The sequence below is a fragment of the Pituophis catenifer genome, unplaced genomic scaffold (assembly GCF_029215685.1).
Source record: "Pituophis catenifer annectens isolate HBS135680 unplaced genomic scaffold, rPitCat1.0.hap2 SCAF_15, whole genome shotgun sequence".
NCBI lineage: Eukaryota > Metazoa > Chordata > Lepidosauria > Squamata > Colubridae > Pituophis > Pituophis catenifer.
The window spans coordinates 16,817,146-16,839,341 of NW_027256895.1; the positions used below are offsets into that span (position 1 = coordinate 16,817,146).

General features: G+C 36.6%; 1 protein-coding gene across 1 annotated transcript; it reads right to left on the bottom strand.

The window, feature by feature from the left end:
- Positions 1-5,020: 5,020 nt before the first annotated feature.
- On the bottom strand, positions 5,021-11,704 carry LOC139324469 (vomeronasal type-2 receptor 26-like). The gene is made up of 4 exons (XM_070954181.1): positions 10,874-11,704; positions 7,788-8,015; positions 6,930-7,056; positions 5,021-5,919 (listed from the first exon to the last, which is right to left on the bottom strand). The coding sequence occupies exons 1-4, from the start codon at positions 11,702-11,704 to the stop codon at positions 5,021-5,023; spliced, it is 2,085 nt and encodes a 694-aa protein (XP_070810282.1).
- Positions 11,705-22,196: the final 10,492 nt, after the last annotated feature.

Below are 22,196 nucleotides of genomic sequence, written 5' to 3' on the forward strand. Positions count from 1 at the left end.
AGATGCTTGGATTTTCATTAATTGTTTCAACTGCAAATTGCAAAGCCAGAATATGTTGATAGTTGTGAGTTAATACACTGTAATAAAAATAAAAGCTTTTCATGGATCTTCTTTAAAATATACCACCGGAACCACATTTCAAGAAATGAATAAAATGCATGAATTGCTGTTAGCTAGGTTGCATTTCCATGCCGTAAGGCCAAAGAGAAAAGAAAACTTGGCATAATTTCTAAATATTTGAATCTCAGTGCAATCACTTTGTGAAAGAATTCTTGGTCACCGCAGAAAATCCAAATCAACTTTAAACATTCATAATTGTATGGATGTTGCTTTCAAAGATCTTCAAATATCACTGTTGAAGCTGTTTGTGTAATCTGTACATATTTTTTCCTAGAACTATCTTGATGGAGATAATTCTGTGTTATAGTTTTCCAGAAAGACAAAAAAATTGACAGGAAAGGACTTGGACAGGAAACCCTGGAAATGTAAAGCTTTAAATAAACTTTTTTAATCCAGCAATTCTATAGAGAACTGTCTCAAGATGATTTATTTGCAGCATTTTATATGAGCATTTTTAAAAATCAAATGACATTTATATAATGCAAAAGAAGTTTAATACCAGCACAATATATAGGGAAAATTACACCAATCCAAATTAGTTAATCTCTAATTCTTCCTAAAATATTCTGAACAAACTTTGAGTGTATTTCCATGGAAAAGCTCACACTAGTCAGTGGAGTCTCTTCCCAAAAACATATGAAGGTCTAAGGGCACATATTCCATTGTTTCTCCTATAGTCTATGTTTATTGATACCTTCTTTATAATCCCCATTCTGAAATCATAAACATAATGAAGGAAAAGCAAACAGTTTCTTAGAAACACGGTGCAGCAAATAAATCTCCTAAGAATTCAGAGGGATTAATATCAGTGTTAGTTAGTCTGGCTCACTAAATATATAATATAGTTTCAAAGCAAAGGAAAACCTTATCTATCTTACTTGATGGAGTTAAAAACTTCAGAAGAAGGATTTTCTTCAGAGTTTTAGGAAAATACATAAATTTAACTCTAGTCAGTGGAGTCTCTTCTCAACAATACCTGAAGCTTAAGTCACATGTTCCATTGTTACTGACCCATGCAATGTTTTTGTATGAAATAACAGCTATATAAGGGCATGGTTAACATATGTGATCACCACCAATAGCCTATATGCATTGACATCTTCATGAAAATCCCCATTTGATATCATAAACATAATGACTGTGGAAAGGAAAAATAAACAGTTTCTTAGAAAGACAGTATTGCAAATATGTCACCTAAGAATTCAGAGAAATTAATATCAGTGTTAGTTAGCTGGCTTGCTGTGGATATAATGTGGTTACAAATCAATGGAAAACCTGGTCTACCTTACTTGTTGAAATCATATACGTCAGAAGAAGGATCTTCTTTAAAGTTTAATAGATTGGAAAATACATAAATCTGAGAAAGAATGCCACCAATGGTAAAGTCACCAGGATAATAGTATTTGTGAAGAATAGAAAGAGGATTGCTCATGGGACATTTCACACAAGACCTGATCTGAACAATTTGACATGTCAATGTTACTAGAATCAATGCTTCTATCTCCACCATCTTGCATTATATTGTCCATCTAGATTCCAAAATTTATATATTTACTTTGATGTTTAAATCAGACACACTGACTCCAGTTAACTTATTTTTGAAGAGTTCTCTGGAGAATTGTGAAATAGACAGGTGAAGTGATGCCTGTGTCTAGGTACCTATTAACCTTGTTATTTATCTGTGGATTTTCTTAAGGTGTAGAATAAATTATGGTTGATTTGATAATTACAGGGGAAATCATCACCTGTGGAAACTGACTTCTTTGTTACATCACTGGTAAAAACATTGGTCATTATAGTTTTGCAATGAAATAACAGTAATAGTTTTGATCAAGAGGATGATGTGCAAAAATCATTTGTCAAAGAGGCATTCCATATTTTGGGTTTTCCTGTTACTTCCAACATGCATCAAACAGATAGTGATGGTATTTATTATACTTAATGACTTTAGAGCAAGATATTTCCAAAATGCCAATAGTATATATCTTTGAGGTCAATACCTATTATTGAGGTTAAATTCTTTGTTTTAGCTTAGGATGAAGGCAATTTATTTATTTTGTTTTATCAACAAGAAGAAAATGCAAAATGGAAAAACAAAAAAAACATACATCCAACAACAACAACAAAAAGAGGACTGGGAAAATAGCTACAGACCAGGGGTTAAATGCTCCCGGTTTGGACCGGATCACCGGTTCCGGTAGCGATGGAGGTGGGTGGTTCAGAAAACCAGTAGCAAAATTTCCTGCCCCATCCCCACCCCATGCCCAGCTTAGACACGCGATCGTCAGAGGCTTTTTTTTTAATTTTTAAAAGCATTTTTTCTACAACCTCTTTGGCAGAAAAAATGCTTTTAAAAGTAAAAAAAAAAAAGCCTCTGATGATTGTGCAGCTGGGATCGTCAGAGGCTTTTAAAAGAAGAAAATGCCTCTGCTGATCAGGCAACTCAACTGGGATCGTCAGAGCTTTTTAAAAGAAAAAAAAGGCTCTGCTGATCAGGCGACTCAGCTGGGATCGTCACAGCCATTTAAAAGCATTTTTTTTTACAACCGCTTCACCAAAGAGGTTGTAGAAAAAATGGTTTTAAAAGTAAAAAAAAAAAGCCTCTGATGATTGTGCAGCTCAGCTGGGATCGTCAGAGGCTTTTAAAAGAAGAAAAGCCTCTGCTGATCAGGCAACTCAGCTGGGATTGTCAGAGGCTTTTAAAAGACAAAAAGCCTCTGCTGATCAGGCGACTCAGCTGGGATCGTCACAGCCATTTAAAAGCATTTTTTTTTACAACCGCTTCACCAAAGAGGTTGTAGAAAAAATGGTTTTAAAAGTAAAAAAAAAAGCCTCTGATGATTGTGCAGCTCAGCTGGGATCGTCAGAGGCTTTTAAAAGAAGAAAAGCCTCTGCTGATCAGGCAACTCAGCTGGGATTGTCAGAGGCTTTTAAAAGACAAAAAGCCTCTGCTGATCAGGCAACTCAGCTGGGATCGTCAGAGCTTTTTAAAAGAAAAAAAAGCCTCTGCTGATCAGGCAACTCATCTGGGATCATCACAGCCATTTAAAAGCATTTAAAGAAGTTGGCCACACCCACCCAGTCAGATTACCACCACCACCACCAAGCCACGCCCACAGAACCAGTAGTAATAAATTTTAGATTTCACCACTGCTACATACCCCTCATAACCTGGACATAAACTGTTTCAACTTCTTCCCTCTAGACGATGCCATAGGGCAGGTGTGTCAAACTGGTGGCCTGTGGTCCAGATGCATCATGTGCAGGCCATGCCCACCCCTGCTCCTGGAATGGGAAAAATGCTGCAAAATGCATGTGACAGCAATGTGATGCTGCAAGTTTATAGGACCCGTGCTATAGGACATTGCACACCAGTACAACTAGAACAAGGGCAGTTTTCTTTCCCCATAACATAAATCTGATAAAGAATCAATTTCTACAACATTATCAAATTATCTACGAGGGCTATATTAAGGTTCTCAGCTTTCCTATTACCCATTTCCTTATCCTCTTATGACTATACCTTTGTTGCTTGTACCTTACGTTTTATATTAATTGTTTTATTTAGTATCCTAGTATGATTTATGTTGATTGCTTATTTAATATTCTATGATTATCACTAAGTGTTGTATGTTATGATTTCTGATGAATGTATCTTATGATCAGTAGTGTGCGGGTGCGGGCACTCACTTTGCAAGTGTGTGGTGCTTTTGCACATGTGCAGAGCATTTTTGACGCTCTCTGGATGGGTAGGCAGAGCCTCCTGCCACCGCCACTACCTGTTTGCCTAAACTGGGGTGAACAGGAAGCAGCCCACCCCTGCTTACGATGATTATGATCATGATTTATCACTTGTTGCTTGTATGTACAGTGAGAGCTTAAGCACCAGAGATAAATTCCTTGTGTATCCAATACCCTTGGCCAATAAAGAATTCTGCTCTGCTCTGCTCTGCTCTGCTCTGCTCTGCTCTGCTCTATTCTATTCTATTCTATTCTATTCTATTCTATTCTATTCTATTCTATTCTATTCTATTCTACCCACAACAACAAAAATTGTGTAGAAAAAGAAAAATATAACCCAAATATTAAATACTTTTAACATTTAACATAAAGTGTCCACCTGAGCTGGATGCTGGGGAAAAAATCATACATTATTGTCCCCTTTATATAATAGGTCTACAAATAGTTATAAGCTTTCCCTGTCCTATTTAACAAGAATACTATACTAATGTAGGATGAAGGCATCTTTGATGGTAGCAAGAGAGAGGACTTTTTTGGTGATTATATCATTCTGAATCAATCTGACTCTGGTTATCCTCCTTATTAATACATGTTTTGTTTAGCTTTAATATATTCAATGTTGCCATTCAGTGAGTTAGAAGTATTAAAATAAATAAATGGAAAGAGGATGTATAACATCTTAGCTAAACATTACACTAGCTGAAAATTAATCTCCAGATGAGATTCTAAGCTTTGGTTCTTAAGTTCAAAGCCCACACATTATAGGGAAGCTGGTAGAATGTATATTTCTTTATGCCTCTGAACATTTTTTGAGATGATCTAATAATTATCTATCTATCTATCTATCTATCTATCTATCTATCTATCTATCTATCTATCTATCTATCTACCTACCTATCTATCTATCTATCTATCATCTATCTATCCATATTTTTGGTTGCTATGAGCTTTTGAAAAATTCCCTGGAAAGTTAAATTTTTCCTTATATTGGTAAAAGACTCTTAATAATATTTCATATCTTAAATTTTATTATTGATTATAAAATGTTCATAATTTATTTTTCATTGTTTTATTTTTTAGTACAATTGTTTTAATAGTGTTACATGGGACAAGATATAAAATTGTTGATGATTATAATAAATAAACTTCTTTTTGGCGATCACTTTCGTCTTCTTAGTTGTTCCTTGTTATTCAGTTCAGGCCTCACAACAATGATATAACATTTAGGAGAAAAGATGCAGAGCAATAAACCAGCACTGGAGGCCAAGATGGAAAAAATCTCCACGGCCACCATGTATTTTCCTTTTGTGCTTAAATAAGTTGGAACAAAGGACACCCAGACACTGCAGAAGACCAACATGCTGAAGGTGATAAACTTGGCTTCATTGAAACTGTCAGGCAAGTTCCTGGCCAAGAAGGCCACTGTGAAGCTGATGGTAGCCAGGAACCCCAGAAATCCCAAGACAACGTAAAACAAGGTGATAGAGCCTTCTTTACATTCCAGGATAATTTCTTCAATCAGGGAGTGCATGTCAACATCTGGAAAGGGAGGAGCAGTTACCAACCACACAGTGAAAATCAAAGCTTGAATAAAAGAGCAGGAGAGGATGATGGAGCTGGCCATTTGCTTTCCAGACCATTTCCTCATCCCACCACCTGGTGTGGTTGCCATGAAGGCCAGGACCACAATGATGGTCTTGGCCAAAACTGAAGAAATGGCTATTGAGAAGGTGATGCCAAAGGTTGTTTGTCGAAGGAGACACATAAGCGTTGTGGGCTGTCCAATGAAGAGCAAAGTGCAAAGGAAACAAAACAAAAGGGAAATGAGAAGAACGTAGCTGAGGTTCCGGTTGTTGGCTTTGACAATGGGAGTCTCCCGGTGCTTAATGAAGATGTAAAGCACCAAAATTGTGAGGAAAGAAAACAAAAGAGCACAAAGGGTAAGCGTAAATCCTAAAGGTTCTTCAAATGAGAGGAAGCTGATACCTTTTGGAAGGCACAGATTCCGATCCATATTGGGATACTGATCTTCTGGACATTGAAAACAGTCTTCCATATCTAGGAAAGAAACATGCGTTAGGAAACACAACCAATCTTCATTCCTCCAATTTCATTGAAGAATAGCCACCATTTATAGATTTGTTAAAGCAGACAAGTTTTAGCAAACATTAAGATGTCTCTGAGAAGTTGATAAAAATACTTGCTAAAAACCCCTTTTCTTTTATTGCACTATTAAACTAGGCAGGTTATAAAAAGAAAAATTACACAAAAATTAAGATACAAAAAGAAAGTAAAACATAAATAAAGAAATTATTTCTTTAAAAAATTAGCAACAAAATTTTGCCATGCCCTCCATTTTCCCCAGAGCTCGAACAATTACCACAATATTTGTACTGGATTTTGAATGTGAAACACTAAAAATTATTTCTAGTCATTTCATCTTTGAAATCTGTTTTTTTTTTTTCCCCTCTGAAAAATTGTATTCCAAGCATGTGGATTTAATTGCTGTGTAATGCATTTCCACTGAGTAATTTCCAACCTCTTGAACTTTCTTTACAATCTGTTGGTTGTTTTTTTTTAACAATCTTTACAGTGGCAAATCAGACTGCAAAAGTTTACATATTCTATAAATAAATTAGCATCAGTAAGAGCCAGTGGTGAAATCCAAATTTTTTACTACCAGTTCTGTGGGCATGGCTTGGTGAGTGTGGTGTGGCTTGGTGGGCGTGGCAGGATAAGGTTACTGCAAAATCTCCATTTCCACTCCACTCCAGGGAAAGGATACTGCAAAATCCCCATTCCCTCCTCACTCCTGGAGGAAGGATATTGCTAAATCTCCATTACCACCCCACTCTGGGGCCACCTAGAGGTGATATTTTCCAATTCTCCAAACTACTCAAAATTTCCGCTACCAGTTCTCCAGAACCTTTCAGAACCTGCTGGATTTCACTCCTGGTAAGAGCTAAGAAAAAAGATAGATGGCATGGGATGCCTGTGCAGCCCTGAATTGAATATTTTATTCTCAGGCAATAGGTTCTGCAATAATGCTCTCCTATTGGAACACTTACCGTTTTGGTTTGAAATCTTTCCTTCGGGACATAAATGACAATCATAGCAGCAAAATGGCTTCCCCTCAATCTTGGTTTTACTATAACCAGACTGGCAGTTGACATTACACAGAGAAATAGGTTGAATCTGTGTGGAAATGGAAGAGATGAAAATGTGTCACTGTTCAGAAAATTCATTTAATAATTTTTTTTTTTGGGGGGGGGGTTCTAACGTTTTTTTCTTTTCCTATTTGCTTTGGGTTTTGGTCTCTTTGAGTCAGTCTTATCACCTAGTGACTTCCTGGACTTCCCGTGCACTTCTCTTGGCAAGATTTCAGAAGTGGTTTGCCATTGCTTCCTTCCCAGGGCTGAGAGAGAGGGACTGGTCCAAAGTCATCCAGCTGGTTTTGTGCCTAAAGTGGGACTAGAACTCACAGTCTCTTGATTTCTAGCCTGGTTCCTAATATTACAGGTTACACATTGATAATGACTTGGCCAGGGGTGGTATTCACTTAGTTTCCCTACCGGTTCACAAATGTGAATGCGCAAATGTGAGCTTTGCTGGCGCACGCTCCTTCTACGCATGTGACTGGCCTCAAAAATGTGCCTAAATAGGATGACATAGAGCCAGGGCAGGTGGGCGGGCCCACCTGTAATTTCCACTACAGGTTCAGGCGAACTGGTCCAAACCGGCTGAATACCACCTATGGACTTGGCACAAGTTATAAGTATGGCTGAAAAAATTACACCAAAATACAAATAAAATTCCAACATATATCGTTTTACCTCCCCACCCCTCACCTTAAAGTAAATTTTCTCTCATCATTTTAAAGCCTCAGGAATTTTTTTTTAAAAAAATAATAATGTGATGAACATCACCTGTTTGAAATTGTTGTGCCATATAATAGCATTTTCAGAGATGGTGAATACTTTCCCAGGAGAACCCAGTGGTGCTACTCCTCCAACTTTTACTCTCTGGAAGGATTGATTGGGAAATGTGACCCAATTTATAAGATCAAATCCAACTATTAATTCCCCATGTGAACTAAAGGTGAAGGTTTCTCCAACACTATTGTTAAATGAGTTGCTTTTCAAATAATGGTGAAGCTAAATTAGAATGGGAAGAAAAGTAATTACAAGAAGGACAAGAATGCCAGGAATAATAGTTTAATAATAGTCTACTATTTTACAAATACTGTGTTTCCTCGAAAATAAGCCCTCCCCAAAAATAAGCCCTCCCTGAAAATAAGCCCTCCCTGAAAATATTTAAATGCATGTGCAGCTGGTCTGGTTAGGGTTAGGGAGACAGAGCTGGAAATTAGGTAAGATGGCAAGAGGAGCCCCATCTTTCTTCATGCATCCCAAAATAAGCCCGCCCCGACAATAAGGCCAAGCACTTATTTCGGGGTTCAAAAAAATATAAGACAGGGTCTTATTTTCATGAGAGACATTTATTCTGTTCTTTCTTGTATCTGTCCCTTTAACCTCTGATGTGCCTTGAGAATTTTTAAGGGGTGAAATACAACACCTTCTGTTTCATTAGCTGAAATAAATGGCTCTGAGAAACTGTACCTTTTAACACAGATAGAATAAAAGAACTGAGAACACAATAAGATCCTCTGGGGGAAAAAAACTTATCCTTCAGAAAATAATAAATTAGATCAACTCAAAGGACAATACTTATAATATTGATGCACCTAAAATTGATGTTTTGTATGATTGCTATTTTTCTTTTCCTTTGTGCCTGAAGCTTTTTAAAGATACACTTAGGGGAAAAATTGAAATTAATTTGATAAAAAATAATAATTAAATTAATTCATTTTGCTTTGGTTTTTGTTGGGTTTTGGAATGTTCTTGCAATGTGTAAATTCAATAGAGAGGAGGAGGAGGAGGTGGTGGTGGAAGTAGAGGTGGAGGTGAAGGTGGAGGAGGAAGTGGAGGAGGAGGAGGTGGTGGTGGTGGAGGAGGCCTGGTTTCCAAGGCTGAGGAAGAGTGTCTGGCACAAGAGACTGGCTTTGTACCTAAGCCAAGGCTAGAACTAATGAAAGATGCCTCCAGTCAAGTCAAAGCTGAAATCCTAAATTTGTCATTCTATTTTAGAGTTAAAGTCTGGTTGTTGAAGAGATTTGGCTTTAGTCACTGTGACAGCTACCAGAAAAGAAAGCATGGAAGATGGAAGAACAGTGTGATCGATCTGGGTGAGAGACTCTTAACTTTTACTTTTTAATTTTTTTATGGAAGAAAGAGCCCCATGGAAAACAGCTGGTGAAAGTGAGACCTAAAAAGGAGGAGGTGGAACTGTTTTTCCTCCACCTCCCAAGAAAAGTGGTGAGTAAAGCATAAGAGCCATTTTTGAGAACAGGAAGTAAAGCCAAAGAACTTTTTAAAAAGTTGAAAATAAACTTTGCAATTTGGAAGCTGGACTGGGGACCTCAAATATAACATTGATTAAGTTAGAAGTTTTTGGATACCATAAAATTTGGACATACTGTACAGACCTTTGCTTTTTATAAAACTTGGATCAGAGTATATTTTATAAAAGAAGGAAGAATAAGAGAGACATAGAGGAACAGTGCCACCTATAGGCAGAAGTGAAAGCTGGGAGGTGTAAAGGAGAAAAGGGAAAAAAGTATAACCTTGAGAAGCTGAAGATAAAGACTGACTACTAGACAAATAATTTCCACACTATAAGTTGTTTATGCTGAATAGCTGAGATACACTGAGATTTTCTATTTTTAAACAGTGCAGCTCTTGGAACTCAAGCAGAAACTAAACAGATAAGGTGAAGCAGAAGCTGAAAACAGTAAAAAATTTCCCTTTTTTTATACGTTGCTCTGTGACCTCCCTATCTGTGGATATAATAATTGGTGGATGAATTTTGGGGTTTGGTGTGCCTATGCCGATTACAATTTACCAATTTATATTTTTTTTCATGAAAAGAAAGGATTAGGGTTTGAAGAACCTGAAGAACAACAACAAGTATGTCTGATAACCTTTGGAATATAATTTATACTTTTGCCTTTTCCTTGGATTACAACTAATAGCTTTATCCTTTATATTTTGTGGATTACAAAGTACCAACACACTTCAAAATGAGGAAAACAGCATCTGCACCATCTTCAGCACCATCATCAGCAACATCTAGTCCATCAGGCGAGAAGTCATTGTATGCCATGCTACAGCAAGAGAAAGCAAACGTGATGTAGGAAGAAAGTTATGATTCAAGCCCTACATGATGATATGAAGGAAAGAATAGGGAAAGTGGAGTATAAAATAGAGATTTTTCAACAAATAATGGCGAAAAGTGAACAACGCATCCAGAAAGTAGAAGAGAAAGCTGAACAAAAAGAAAAAAGAGTGAAAGAAGTTGATCACAGACTTACTTTGGCAGAAAAAAATAAAGAGAGAACAATAATATCACTTGACATGGAACGGGCTTATTATTATTTGCGGTTTCAGAATATTGAGGGAGAAAAGGGAGAAAATCTAGCAGAGATATTGGAAGAGCTGTTGGCGGAGGCTCTAGAGGTGACCAAAGAAAAAATTCTTGCTGAGATTGATGAAATATTTAGAATTCATACCAGATACACGACAGAAAAAAAGCTCTTCCTGATTCTGGTGGATGTCTTGGTGATTGATGCTAATAATGATCATTTCTCATTGAGGGCTGCCTATGAAAGCTGGAGGTTGGAGAAACTCTTTTATGGAGAATTGATTCCTTTTCTAATGAAAAGGAGAAAGGGTGAACACTAATTTCCATATTTTGTGGAGTGCTCCAACATTTTGTCCTATTATTTCTAATTTATATGAAGCTCCTAGAAGATATTGTCTACCACTGTGGAGAGCAATATAATCAATATTCTGAGGTTACTAGGCTTTACATTGTGATAGCAATCTGGAATGTTATGGTTCAGCTGAGCAGTATTGCTAGGGTGGGAGAGGAAATAGTATTCATAAGAAGTTACCTTCCATGGTTGTTGATTGAGAAGTTCCCTTCTTCCTCTTCTCTGGATTGCTCTTTTGTTCACTGCCCTGGAATGCATGGCATGCAAAGCTTCTGCCACTACATGAACAGCATTATAGAGGCTATAGCTGTGGCTGGTCATGCTCATTTCAAAAACAGAGCCAGGAAGGGTTTCTAACTTCTCCTCTCCAGTGCAGAGTCTTCCTGGCTTTGTTTCTAGATTGGAATGGGAGAAAGAGCACTGGAATGCCTCTTCCCAGAAGTCCCTGAAGAAACCATCTTCTTTTTCTGATGGAAGCTTTCTCAATCGAAGGAATTGATGGAAGCTGGAAACGTCTTTGGTGTGAACTGCAAAGGATAGAGCCCCATGGATGAAGTCCATGTCCCAGCTCCGTAGCAGTGGAAGGGATGTGAAATCCATTTGGGCAGTGAAAATCCATACTTTGGCTTTCATTGGTATGTCATGAAATTTGGAGAACTGAAGCATAAGTCTTAAAACCATAATACTCTGAATTTCACCCAGTACAAGAACTACATTGGCTGTTCTTTCCATAACAATGCTTATTGTCTTCAGTCCTTCCAATGCTATTGGGTTGATTTCTGAAGAAAAACTTATTTGTGGAAATGTTTCTACAAAATCAAAGCAGATAGCTTCCTGAGCGAAAATGGATAGTATGCTTTCCACAGAGCTTTCTCCAATGTCATCGTCTATATATATAACACCAATCCATATCCACTGGAAATGCAGCAATAACTGGAGAATCCCCTTATAGTAATGGTCAAGATTTGGGAATAGCTGATGAAGGAAAACTCCCTGGGATTTGTCATTCATCATTGCACCTGAACCATAAGCAAACTAAAAATATATTATTAATAATAATGAATAATATGACCTGTGTTTTTTATTTAAAAAAAAATTAAGATATAAACCTCAAAAAAGAATTATTACAGTAACAAACCAAAACCAACAAGACTTCAGTAAGCATTAAAACTTTTTTTAATGCTTCCAGCATTAAACACAAACACACATATATGCATACTATTTCCCCTAGTTGAATACTGATAAAAATATTGCAACACTATTAGTTTCCCTCTTCTTGTGAAACACACCCCAAAATGTTTAAACCTTTAACTCTATTTGCAAATTATTAACCGGTCAACTATCTACTATATTTATAACAAAACAGTTAACAGGTAGAACAGCAACAAGAAAGAGAAGATTAAAATTTCAGAAACTTATATTAAAAATCTATTATTGTATTTAATTTGTAGAAATTTTACAGGGTTTCTTATCTATCCCACATCATCCCAATAGTTAACTCTAATTTGTCCTGGATCGAATATCCTAATTTCTTAATAACATTTCTTATCAATTATTGTTTGGTTAAATATATTGAATTCATTCTTCAAAAGCAATTTATCTTCGCAAATTCATCCAGATGAAATTGTTTTCCAGTTGAATATGATACATCTGTTCCCCAATCTTCTTCAATCTTCTTAAGGGAAACCAGTGTATTACTCATCTATTCAGTTCGTTCTAAGTCTCTAAGGGCCTTATTTCCTTAAGTCTTCTCCACTGAATCTGCCAATTTCAAACCAAGTTCCTTTTTTAAATCTAGTTTAATTGCAGTTACTTGCCTCTGGGCTGATTATATTCTTTTTTCTTGTAATTTAGCAATTGGAGATAAGAAAACTCTTCAAGGACAGAATACAAAGAATCTTGAACTGAGATTCTTCAGAGTAATAAAATGAATAGAGAAGCCGAAAGGATTTTTTTTTTTGGTGGTATATTTTGATACAAAATTAAAAGCTCCAAACTTTTTGCAAATTAATAAAATGCAAAATTCCTATAGAGAAAGTCCAATATAGATATAAATCAAGTCATTGCCCAATAACATGCCATGACTTCCTTAAGGAAAAGCAAGATGTATTCAAAGCAGCAAAGTAGATCAAAGGAGAGGCAGAGAGAGGCAGAGAAAGACACACACAGAGAGAGAGAGAGAGAGAAACAGAGACAGAGACAGAGAGACAGAGAGAGACAGAGACAGAGACAGAGATAAAGTGCAGCAGGGGATTAAAATAAATTAAAAAAATAAAAGCCAGTTAACTTTTAGAAGTACTGTAAAAAGCCAATAAAGAAGAATATTTGCAGCTCAGGGTTGAAATGAGAAGTCCTTGATGCTTTCTGAATTTGGTTAGTTTCTTGCAGATGTTTCATTACTCAAACTAGGTAGCATCATCAGTGCTAGAGAACCTCTGAGAATATCACTGATTACATCCCCAGCCTACTCCAAAATGGAACATTGAACAATCACACTTCTATCTCAATAATTAAATCATCTTATTTGGGACACATGGTACTGTCATATAAATTATATAATGATGGAAAAGGTAAGGGAAAGAAAAGAAGTAACAATCAGTAGCAAGGTGGATAGACTGGGTTAATGCAGTTTTGGAAGACATGTAGGCCAAGTTGAGACATATCAACCTGGAAAAGGTCTGTTTGTGCTCTTAATGAGTCATCACCAACTTAATAGCACTTAATCAATGAATCAATCAATCAGTCAGAAAGGATTTCTTGAAGTGACAGAGCTTAACTTCATTCGTCAATAGGCAACTTTGGATATATTTATAAAGAGTAGAAAAAATGCTGGTCACAGTTATTTAGAAGAGCATTAAGATAGTCTCTGAGTGCCACAAATGACAGAAAGCAGGGACAGAAGTGCCATTTTTTTCATTGAGGATAATTGGAAGTTTTTGGTTTTAAAATATGTGTGTTAAGATTCTGAAATTTACCTCAGTATATGAAAATGTATCATGTGGCTGTTGATCAGTTCAAAGATAAAAAACCCCATTTGTTACTTTTGTAATTAGTCAGAATTACAATAAAATGTAAATGTTTTTTTCTTCAGAAAACAGAAAAAAACTTCTAAGTAATGGCAAAAGCATGTGTAAAATGCACAAGAACCCCCATTCTTTTCAATTTTTATTCGAATCAAGGAAACTCTCACCTGTGGAATTTTGTGGGTGCATAAAATACTTGTCATAAAATGGCACACATTAGTGTTAGGACCACAGATAACAGCAGCTATACTGGTCTGGACATCACACTTATAGTTTGGGATAAACCTGCCCCGTGTAGAGAGCAGATCCAGTGAGGCCCGATAAGTCCATCTGGCACGAAAATTGCTGTTCAACACATGGAACCCCAAAGTGACATTAGGCAAAATCCTTGGATTTTCATTAACTGTTTCAACTGCAAATTGCAAAGCCAGAATATGTTGGTAATTCTGAGTGAATACACTGTAATAAAAATTTAAAAAGACTTTCTAGGCATCTTCTTTAAAATATAACACAGGAACCACATTTCAACTCAGGAGATGAATAAAATACATGATTTTTTTTTATTAGCTAGATTGTACTTCCTTGCCCACAAGGAAAAGAGAAAAGAAAACTTGTTATGAATTTCTAAATGTTTGAATCTCAGCCCTATCATTTTGTGTGGAAAAAAAAATCTTGGCCATCGCACAATGGCCCAGTTAGTATCCAAATCAATTCTAAACATTTATAATTGCATGAATGTTGACTTTCAGATGTCTTGAATGGTTGTTGAGGAAGTGTATAATGTGATCCTTCATGTGTATCGGAAGAACAAAATTATTATTATTTTTTTCTACAAACCTAAAAACCTGGTGCTTTCTTGAATTAAAAAAAGACTACTTTAAGAAATTTGGCAAGTTTTTTTTTTTTTTAAATGAAGTTAAGGTTCTACACAGAAAAAAAAAGATCATCCTCAAAACAGATGGATGTTAGTTAGTTATTGGAGTCATGAAGTTTGCTATAGAAAAGATATTGAAGAAACATGTGGGACGTGTTATCAGGTTCCTTCAATCACGAGGGCATGTTTGCTCGGCAAAAGCAGTATTGTTAAACTTTCTTAGAAATGTTTGAAATGGGAAGATACTAAATCTCATCAAAGAGGGACTTCTACAATCTGTTGGACAGGTTATATTGGACAGGTAATTTTCTGGCATGAAGGCATCCTTTTATTATCCTGTGAATACCTAGACTTTGGTGGAAATACTTGAGATCCATATCATACACCTGTTGCAGAATTGTGGCTTTAGCTCTAGCTCCATGGCTAGCATAGCCTGACCCCAAAAGGTGTTTGGACACAGTGTTATGGTTTTCCAGAAGGACAAAAACTTGTCCTTCAGTACAAGGACTTTGAGTAAAGGACTTTGAGGAGAATCATGGAAAGATAATGCTTTCGGTAGGGATGAGTTTAGTATAATTTCTAATGCAAAATTCAATTTTGCAGACAACTGTCTATAGTTTCTTTGCTTGCAGACTGTTCTAAAAGACTTTTATAAGCATTTTTTTAAATTTATTGACATTTATTTAATGCCAAAGAAGCACAATATATAAGGAAAATTATACCAATCCAAATTAAATGAAACAATGTCTGCATAATTAGACCAAGAAATAGTTATCTATGCTTGGTTTACACTAGGCATTTTTTTAATGTTCTTATTACCAATAGATTGTCTGGGTTGCTGCTAGTGTTATTCTAGATATAAATTTAGTGATCAAATTGGATCACTAAATCCAGAATGATTTCCAAATTTCAAACTTGTTTTCCGATAGAAAATTCCCTTTACTGAATGCAAGCAAAGCTTGTGCAGAACTTTCAAAATTAAATCTTGAAAACTACAGATTCCAGAAGAGGGAAACATATTATTTTGAAGCAGAAAGGAAGGATTAATTAAAAAGTTCTCTTAAGTAGCTAGAGCACATTTATATTCAAACCAACTAATATTCTGGGGTACCTTGTAAAGGAAATTAAGCTATAGGTTATATAAGCAGACACAATTGTATTAATAGCTAAAGTATCAACTAAAATATTATCAAATGAGAAATGAGAACAATATTTTTCCTTGGAGAGAACTCTTATTATTGATGACAAATACTTTTATAAACATTCACTTTAATTCTTCCTAAAATATTCTGAACAAACTTTGTAATGTATATCCATGATTGGTATCACTGAATAAAAAGCTCATTCTAGTCAGTGGAGTCTCTTCCCAAAAACATATTAAGGTCTAAGGGCACATGTTCCATTGTTTCTCCAATAGTCTATGTGTATTGATATCTTCTTGAAAATCCCCATTCTGATATCATAAACATAATGAAAAGAAAAGCAAAGAAACACAGTGCAGCAAATAAATCTCCTAAGAGTTCAGGGGGATTAATATCAGTGTTAATTAGTCTGGCTCGCTAAGGATATAATGTAGTTTCAAACCAAAGGAAAAGCTTGTCTATCTTACTTGATGAAATCAAATACTACAGAAGAAGGATTTTCTTCAAAGTTTAATAGATTGGAAAATACTTAAATCTCACTCTAGTCAGTGGAATGTCTTCTCAACAATACATGAAGTCTAAGGACACATACTCCATTGTCGCTGGTCAATGCAACATTTTAAATGACATAACAGCTATTTGAAATAGGAGATTATTAACATACATGATATCCAGTAATAGCCTATATGTATTGATGTCTTCATGAAAATCCCCATTTTGGTATCATTAACATAATGAGTGTGGAAAGGAAAAGTGAAGAGTTTCTTAGACAGACAGAATTGCAAATAACTATCCTAAGAATTCATATCAGTGTTAATTAGGCTGGTTCACTAACCACTATAATGTGGTTCTAAACCAACAGAAAATGTGGTCTACCTTACTTGGTAAAATCAAATACTTCAGAAGAAGGATCTTCTTTAAAGTTTAATAGATTGGAAAATACATAAATCTGAGAAAGAATGCCACCAATGGTAAAGTCACCAGGATAGTAGTATTTGTGAAGAATAGAAAGAGGATGGCTCATGGGACATTTCACAGAAGACCTGATCTGAACAATTCGACATGTCAATGTTACTACAACCAATGCCACAACCACCATCATCTTGCATTTACATCATCCACTTAGATTCCAAAACATGTATATTTACTTGGATATTTAAACCAGACATATTGACTTCAGTTATCTTATTTTTGAAAAGTTCTTTGGACAATTGTGAAATAGACAGATGAAGGGATTCCTGTATCTAGGGATCTATTAACCTTGTTATTTATCTGTGGTATTTTTTTAAGATTAGAAGTAATCATGGTTGATTTGATAATTACAGGGGAAATAATCACCTATGGAAACGGAATTCTTTGTAACATTACTGGTGAAAACATGGTCTGCTACACTTTTGCAGTGAAATAACTATCTAGACAATGGTACTAGGAAAATAAACACATGAACTGAATGCATCATGACCAGGGAGGAAAAAATCACAATGAGACTGTCAATGAACATAAGTCCATAAAATTCAGGACCAAATAAAACATTGACTATTTATTTATTGGAATGATTTCTATACTTCCCAAATACAATTCACCCAAAACAATTTACAATTATGGTAATCTCAAAAATATCCCTGAGACCCAAATCAAATCTAAAAGATTTAACTAGACTACAAAAAGCCCATTAGGAACATTTCAAAGTTCTAAAATGTGCAATACCACAATTAACATTCCCCAACTATAACTATTTTTATGAGAGTAAATTCTTTATTCATTTCAATATGAGTTATTCCATTGCATGTTGGGATGTGAGAATGAGAAACAAAGCTGCACAGTAGAGTAGCAAAAACAGTGGAAAAAAATATGAATTTTCCAACAATTTCCTTATTGTGGAACCCAACCAAGTAGTTATGAAATCTAGCAAAAGAGTGATAGTTTTGATCAAGAGGATGATGCCCAAAAGTCATTTGTCAAAGAGGCATGCTATCTTCTTCCACTGAGGTCAAGAAAAAAATCCTTTGTGTTGCCTTAGGACCAGGATGGCGAACCTATGGCATGCGTGCCACAGGTGGCACGCAGAGTCCTCTCTAAGGGCATGCAAGCCGTCAGCAAGCTCAGCTGCACCACAAATGTGCATGCGCCTCCCACTGGCCAACTGATTTTTGGGTCTCTGCCATGCATGCACGGGGTTGGGCGCATGTGGGAGATGCTTGCATGTGCGTTGGGGTTGCGCATGCATGCGTGGGGTGGGGGGAGTCTGGGGGTGGAGTACACCCCCCGTGGCCTGTTTATGGGCCCAGTAGGCTGCAGGGAGGCCTACTAGGCCTAAAACGGGGCGTGGGGGGCCACATGCGCATGCATGTGGGGTGAGGCGTGCAGGGGTGCATTGCGTGCACATTGCATTCTGGGTCCAGCACACACGTGTGCGAACTGTCGCACGCGCACTTGCTTTCAGCACGCAATGACAAAAAGGTTAGCCATCACTGCCTTAGGATGAAGGCATTTTTGATGGTTGCAAACCATTTTTGGTGGTGGCCCGAGCTCTCTGCCAGCGAAAATGGGTTCCCAAGTTCTGTTTTCAGCTGTGACAGCCTCCTATAACCCTCTGCCACTGAAAAACAGAGCTCGGGAGGGCTGCGTATGCCCCCCCAGCTCCATTTTCACTGCAAAAGCACCCCAGGCCAGTCCTTCACTGTTTCCAGGGAAGCCCCATGGGCCAGATCTAAGCACCCCATGGGCCGGATCCGTCCCCTGGGTCTTGAGTTTGACACCCCTGTCTTAGGGGAGAGAGAAGACCAAATAAATCAAGTTTTCTGTGAATTCCTTAATATATATACAATTGTTTCTATGTATTTTATTTTATTTTATTTTATTTTGCTTTAATTTATATGCCGCCCTTCTCCGGAGACTCAGGGTGGCTTACAATGCGTTAAGCAATAGCCTTCATACTTTTGTATATTTATACAAAGTCAGTTTATTGCCCCCCACAATCTGGGTCCTCATTTCACCTACCTTTGAAAGGATGAAAGTCTGAGTCAACCTTGAGCCTGGTGAGATTTGAACTTACAGTAATTGCAAGCAGCAGATGTTAATAACAGTGCTTTAGTCCACTGTACTACAGGTAATAGAATATATGTATTCTATTACACATACCAATAGGGCAAAGAGGCATGGATAGTGACCAAGGAAGATTTTTTTAAAAATATGAACTTAAATTCTTTGGAGCATTGCAGATTGAGTTCTAGATTCCCGCCCAACCTGGCATTTTGGGGAAACTGGGTGTATGTCTATACAGCTGGATCTGAAAATGGATAATAACTTTTGAGGAAAAGTGAGATCCTATCAGCTTTGAAAGAGGAAGGATACACGTTCTCCTGAAGAAGGTCTTTCTTAGCCCAAATCTGTTCAACCATTTTGCCAAGTCTTTGACTTCCAAATATTTTTGAGAAGTTAATAGGATACAATTGCAGAACATTGACGGGTGGAGGTGGGGAAGAAGCCAAGATGGCAATGATGCAACAACAACTGCTATAAAGAGAGCCTCCAAAAGTTTGCCGTCTTTTTTAAAAATAGTTTTATTATCATTTTTTTCCAAATCCATTGTTTTAAATACTATAATATTTTATTTTACATTGACCCCTTCACTCACCTTCCCAGCGTGAAAATCATGTGCTGCTCTATTTGGAATATTCAGATAGCTATTAACAGAAATGTATTAATAAGTAAAGCAATGAAAAATAAAGTATTAAAGTATTATTTTTTTAATTTTGTAATTAAGAATTACAATTAAGATTTAAACACCTGTTCAGAAAACATTTTGCGGGACTATCACAGGCTGATAAATATGTTGGGTCACTCATCTCTCAAGGGAAGTATCTCTGCGATGTCTAGGAGTCAAGAATGATGTAATGCTACGTACTCAATCAAAAGGGAAAAGGAATTAGTTTACCAAAGTGGATAAATTTACTCTACCATCACATTTGTCCCTTGCTTAGGGTGGAGATTCCTTGGTAGTCTTGCTAACTGCCTGTTTAGGTGGTAGAGAGGTCCTGAGGGAATCAAAATAATTGAGAGCAAAACACTGAATCAAGATTACTACTTGCTATGAATAAACATTCTAAGATAGGATATTTGAACTGTTTGATCATATTTATTATTAAGATCAGACATTGAATACCTGTTTATTCAAGCCAACGAATCTTACTCAACAAAATAGGAATACATGACAGGAAAGTAAGGTCTTCATTCAAGATGGTGCTGTGTATGTTATCAATACTAGTGGTTCTAATGTTTGAAGGAGTCTTTAGCAGCCTTCCTGTGAAATGCCCTATAAGCCTCCCGCTTTCTATTCTTCACAAGCATTACCATCCTGGTGACTTTATCATCGGCGGCATTCTCTCTCAAATCTACGTATTTTCTACTCCAACAACTTTTGAAAGAAGTCCCTCTTTCGATGTGTTTGACAATATCATGTAAGTCTATGTTAGATCTCCTGGAAAGTCCCTAATTCTTTTTTTAAAAATAAATACTTTTTATTAATAGAAGATTTTGCAAGAATTTAGAGAAAAAAAGAAGAAAAAAATAGAAAGCTCTAATGAAGCAAGTTCCTATCTTCTTTGTAGGAGTTACAAATATCACAGTCACAAGTTCCACTCATCTCTCTCCTATCATTACATTATGGTATCATTACATTATTATTTTTTTATTATAAGCCCAATGTAAGGATGATATTAATTCTAGTTGAACAGTACTGAAGCTTGGGAGACCTGGAGACCAAAACAGTTGCAGGATTTGGGTTGGCTTGTCTAAAGAAAAGAAGGACTAGGGATGATATGATAGCACTATTCCAGGGGGTCAACCTATTCTCCAAAGCACCTGAAGTCAAGACAAGAAGCAATGGATGGAAACTAATCAAGGAAAGAAGCAACCTAGAACTAAGGAGAAATTTCCTGACAGTGAGAAAAATTAACCAGTGGAATGACTTGCTTTCAGAAGTTGTGGGTGCTCCAACACTGGAGATTCTTAAGAAGAGATTCGACAACCATTTGTCTGACATGGTATAGGGTTTTCTGCCTGAGCAAGGGTTGGAGTAGAAGACCTCCAAGATCCCTTCCAATTCTGTTATTCTATTAATGGTTACAACTATACAAGAGGTGAATCTTCTAGATGGCTTAAATAAATAAATATTTCTAGATCCCTTCCCTCTTGCATTGTTATTAAATGTTTATATTTAGGGTTCCAAAATATGTTCCATGGTGAGATAGTTTTTTGTTTTTTGCAAGATCTAATTATTAATAAGGCAATCTTCCCACTGCAGAGTAATAACTCAGAACTACCAGCATATTCTAGCCTTGCAATTTGCTATAGAGACAATTAATAAAAGTCCAAGGATTTTACACAATGTCACACTGGGATTCCATGTGTTGAACAACAATTTCCATCCCAACTGGACTTTCCGTGTCTCACTGGAACTTCTTTCTACACAAGGCAAGTTTATCCCCAACTACAAGTGTGATGCGCAGGCTAGTATAGCAATGGTTATTGGAGGACCTAATGCTGATGTGTGTCTCTTCATGGCAACCATCTTGTGCATCTATAAGTTTCCACAGGTGAGTTGCCCTAATTCAGTACAGTTAAGCAAGCTATACTCTTCATCAAGACATTGTCTTGATGTCTTTAAGGAAGTAGGATGGACCTAAAAGGAACAGATCCTGTTCCTGTTCAGGAAAAGCTCTCTCTTTACTGCTGATATTGACTTAAGAGTCAAAATAATTATTCAATGAGGCATGCTTCTCATACAATAGATGTATGACAAAGCACTAAGTAATCCATATTTCATATACCACAGAACCCCCATTTCCTATTCATGTAACTTGCATTGAAGAACAAATTGAGTGTGTGATGCCATGGAGATGTCAGCTTTGGAAGCCATATTAGGCCAGAAGCTTCCAAGCTGCCACCTTCTCATGTCTGGGAAAGTAGGAGGGAGGATTTATTTGAAGGTTTGTATTTAGACAAAATAGCATTCTTCCCATCAGTCAAGGTCAGGATGAGCCTACATCTGGAGAAGGAGTGGTTGGAGTGCTGTCTCAAGATAGAACAGATGGTGATTGGAGCATGTGATCGGCTGATGAGTGAGGGGATGGTTTTGGGGGTTTTGATTTACTGAGGGAAAACCTGTAACTCTCAGATTCGGGTTTTCCCAAGATGTGCCAGTATACCTACTCTAATAAATGGAACTTTGAGAAAATGCTTGCCTCAGAGTTTTTAATTGGAGCAGAGGTTTTTCTGGAACGCTGACAGGAGACTTTACACTCCAAACCTTTAAACAATTGTAAAAAATTAAGGAAACTTATACAATTTTATTTTATTATTTTATTCATTTATTTATTAAATTTACATACTGTCCATATTGCTGTTTGGGGTGACTCTGGGCATCTTATAAAGTAATAATAAATAGATATGTAAAAACCAAT